At 45.9% G+C, this 4,358-nt stretch overlaps 1 protein-coding gene across 1 annotated transcript in view; it reads left to right on the forward strand.

Moving 5' to 3' along the window:
- Positions 1-3,310, forward strand: part of LOC114066658 (F-box/WD repeat-containing protein 11-like) — a gene marked incomplete at its 3' end in the record, with an annotated part of 38,423 nt that extends 35,113 nt beyond the window's left edge. The window contains exons 3-4 of the mRNA XM_027901491.1: positions 1,941-2,003; positions 3,059-3,310. Coding sequence (XP_027757292.1) covers positions 1,941-2,003; positions 3,059-3,310 — 315 coding nt within the window. The remainder of the gene's footprint in view (positions 1-1,940; positions 2,004-3,058) is intronic.
- Between the last annotated feature and the right edge of the window lie 1,048 nt (positions 3,311-4,358).

The raw sequence follows: 4,358 nt of genomic DNA on the forward strand, positions 1-4,358 counted from the left end.
TGTGACCTGCTGAGGGAAAGTTAGGTGGGGGCTAAGATGATAAAATGTGGGATTTCTGCTGAATATGCTGACCCAACCACCTGTGTTTGGTATTCCCTGTGTTCCTTGCTTGTGGCTCACAGGATTGATACATTTCTTTAGCCTTCAGCTGCTAAAGGAGATGAGATGTTCCTAAGCATTTAAGGACATACTAATTGGAAACACCATTAACATACATAGCATACCATTAACAGCACACAGTCACTGTAATGACATTTCTGCACATTCATATTGAAATAAATCAAATCACAGGAACTCTGCAGCCTTCCCTGGCAGTGTGTTTGCTTCCCAGAATGGTTTAAGTGGTGTGGGCTGGTTGGGTCCCAGTAAGGGTGTGGCTGATGTGTGTCCTGGGCACCGTGGGGGGGACATGGTGGTACCCCGAGAGAGGGCTGGGTGGGAGCAGCTTGGGATAACTGGGATGGCCCTCACAAGACTATCACTTTAAAAACTGGGCAAGATATGATTTCCTTTCAGTGCTACTGGTCTGGGTCTGTCCAGGAACACTAAAATATGTGTGTCTCTGGAGTTACCCAAACCCTTTCCTGCCCGTACCCCTTCCTGGCTTCCCCTCTGGCCATCTCCCAGGCTCGTGTTTGTCACTGTCCTGTGTGTCAGGACTGGGCAGACCTGAGTCTTCCCATCACCCTGTGGCCCCAGTTTTTCTAATGCCATCTGCAGTCCGTGTGACACACGTCTTTCCATACCTGGCTGCAAGGCAGAGGAGGGTTCAGGGTCACCTGGAGCCAGGGCAGTGGGGTGGGGGAGGAAGGCTTTGCTGTGCAGGTCATCCTGTTCATTTCTCCACGTTTTCTGGTTTTGGTGCAGTACATCCTTGTGGCAGAAAGAGGAGGAGATGGATGCTTCTGAGGTGGAATTGTGTTTTGAGTGGGGGTGGATGTGGTGTTTAAGGGGTTAATCCATAATCCATGATGACAAGAGTGAAGGAATTGTGTGACTTATTCCATCATGTGTTTTACTTGAGGGTGTTGTTCCTCTTTCTGCTGAGGCAGCTGATGGAGGGGAAGGAGGCTGAAATAAATGCAGACAGTGTTCCAGGCCACTCAGCTGGTGGTGCTGACCCCTGTGCTGGTCAGCTGGGCAGAGGATGGAGCCCAGGGCCGGGCTGAGGGACTGGGGGGGCAGGGGGAGATGGGGCTTGTGCCCTGGCCAGCAAAGGGAGCAGGAGATGGACAAGGGACAGGAGGAGGGAGAGCTTTTGGGAAACCAAGGTGAGCTCAAAGGAACATTTGCAGCTGAGTGTTCACAGAAATTCTTACATCTCTTGTTGGGGAAGAAAACAGAAGGGAGGGGCAGTTCTGATGTGGGGAGAGCACTGCAGTGAAGGCAGGGCAGAAAGATGGGGACTGCCAAGGGTTAGAGACACAGAGGGGCAGTGAAGTGCAGAGTTGTTCTGCAGAGAGCAATCCCTGTTCCTTGTGGTAGCCAGAGCTGGGAAAAGCCCCCATTCTGTTGCATGTAAGTTGTGTATAGTGATTTCTGATTTTTTTTTTTTTTTGACGAGCTGTATGCAATTTAAGTTTGGCAGAAAGTGCTGGTTGAATACTTTGACAGGTTTAATTGCTTTGGCTTGAGTAGGATGAAAGTGAATTTATTTCCCAGTGAGAAAAGCGTTGAAAGGCTGCATGAAAACCTGTCAAAGGAAATTGAAGTGGGGTTGGGGAGTTATCTTTACAGTAAGTGGAATTGATAAACATGTCAGTTAAAAGGGGAATTTATTTATAATATTCAGGTTTTGTGACCAGAAGTCTTTGATAGTTCTATTCACTAGGAAAATGAATTTTACAAGTTCAGTTGATTTGCTTCTTCGTAATGCTTGTAGAGCAAGGAATTGTTACAGAATAAAAAATTGAAGTGATATTTCTTCTTTTTTTTTCTAGAACACGTCAGTAATGGAGGATCAGAATGAAGATGAGTCTCCAAAGAAAAATACCCTGTGGCAGGTAGGACTAACATCCTTGTAAAAAAGAGAGTTGACATGATTTTGTGTGTTCCTGCTTCTGAGAAACATCCAAACCTTGTGTCTGGATAATCATCCTTGGACGTCGTTCAGTGTATCATCCTAAAATTAGCCCAGCCTTGGAGTGGGTGATGACGCCGTTGAGAAATCCTGGAGAAATCACTTGCTCTTCTCCGATGTTGTGGTTGGTGCTGACCTTGGGAGGACCATTCTGCGTCAAAGGACACTGGGGAATGAAGTTCAGCTGTATTTCTGAGCACGGCACTGTTGTTTGAAAGGAGGAATTCAACATGGCAAGGACTTGCAACCAATTTGCTTTGAAGGAGTTGGGAATATTTCAGCGAGCTGACAATTGGTCCCCAGCAGCGTGGTGGCCTCCTGAAGGGCTCAGAGCAGCCTGGCATCAGTCTTAGGTTCTACTCACTAATTAGCTGTAACTCCTGGGGTGATGTTCTTGTAGCATCCTCATTTGTAGCCCCAGCTCCCAGGATTTTAATGAGGTATTTATGTGGATGTCCCAAACACTGACACAAGCTGGTTTTCAAACACAAACCAGATCCTGGATGTCGTGTCAGTCCCAGTTTTCACTTAGGGACAGGCAGTTCAATGCTGACATGAGGATCTCTAATTCTTGTGTTAATTAGAGTATTAATATCCAGCTTTGGTGTGTTGTTAATTTAACTGCTGGAATCTGAGGAAAACATTTGTAGAGGCAACTGCAAAGTGCTGCAGAAACCATTGGGCTAATCTGGGAAAGCCATGGCTGAAAAGAACTGAATTCCTTGGTGTTTAAATGTTTAGAGGTGTAGAGGAATTCAAGACTTTCAGGGTAAGAAGTAACTTGGAAGCAAAGTGCTTTCATTGATCTTTGTCAGTGAGAGATGAAATTTATCTGGTGTAACTCATACCTTGGAGAATGTGTTTTAAAATTTAGTTTTGATTATTTCTTTGCATCTTACGTGTTTTTGCTGCAGAGAGTTCTTACAAAGCTGCTCCTGTTGTTTATAGTTAATACTGATGTTGTTTCTCTAACACCAGATAAGTAATGGAACTTCATCCGTGATCGTCTCAAGAAAAAGACCATCGGAAGGAAACTACGAAAAGGAAAAAGACTTGTGTATAAAATATTTTGACCAGTGGTCTGAATCAGATCAAGTGGAATTTGTGGAACACCTTATTTCACGAATGTGTCACTATCAGCATGGACATATTAACTCTTACCTGAAGCCCATGTTACAGCGGGACTTCATCACCGCGCTGCCAGGTAAGCGACGGCCGCGTCCCTGCTGGGCACGGCCCAGGGCTTGGCTCAGCACTCTGGGCTGGGCAAGCTTCCAGGAGCAGCCTCCAGCAGCACATGGGCTCTCACAGTGGTGTTTCCTAGCCCAAAGAAGGGCAGGAGGGCAGTGAGGTCGTTCTGTTCTGTGATTAATTGAATTGGCCACTGGATGCCAGTGTTGTTCCATGTACGGATAGCTGGGCTCTCGTATCCCGAGGATCACCAGTTGGAACTGAACTGTTGCAAAAGTTGTGTCTCTGCAAGCTCTGGTCTAAATCCCTTTTTCACACAAACCCCATAAGTGCAGAAAGTACTGCTCCAGCAGTTTATTAATTGATGAAATCTTAAGTTCTGAGTTTCTATAATCTTAACTAGAAATGTAACTGCTTAGATAGGTGGATCTAGTTTGTCTGTCTTGTTGCTGACTTAAGAGCAAAAACACTTGTGAATTTTTATTGTATTGTCCAGCCTCCTTCAGTTCCTCAGAACTTTTGTCACCCATCAGTGCCAACCTGTGTCCCTGGTTCAGATGTGAAATCTGTCCTTACACTTGCTCTGTGCATTCCCTGAAGAAGCCACGGAGCAGCAACAACGAGGTGTAGAATCTCTAGCTTGTTCTCTCCTGGTAAGGTGTGTGTATTTTTTCCATTACTTTTTGGAAGAAGTTGTATCTCTGGATTTTTGCTGCTGGGAGAGTGAATCATTTATTCCTTGAAAGATAAATGTGTGGACATTATTTCCAGAGTGGGAAATAGGCACGGAATAAGTGGTGAGAATGTTTTGAGTGCCGCTTGCAGTACAACAGCAACACTCAGCCCTGCAGTGCCTGAGCAGCCTGGGATGTTATCCCAGGAATGCCAGGACACAACAGGGAACACTGAGGGTGCAAGAGGAGGTGATACAAATCATAAAAGGATTTGGAAAGTGGTAGTTTTTTTGCACAGGGACACTGCAGTAAACTCTCTTTACAGCTCTGAAGCTCCTGCAGACACTGGTGTGCTCAGGTGCTGGTATGTGTGGGGCCTTCCTGGGATGTGGGACAGGATCCTGCTGGGGTGT

This window comes from Empidonax traillii, unplaced genomic scaffold, assembly GCF_003031625.1.
Source record: "Empidonax traillii isolate 1590-97213 ecotype Southwest subspecies unplaced genomic scaffold, ASM303162v1 scaffold789:size291746, whole genome shotgun sequence".
In the NCBI taxonomy this organism is placed as follows: Eukaryota; Metazoa; Chordata; class Aves; order Passeriformes; family Tyrannidae; genus Empidonax; species Empidonax traillii.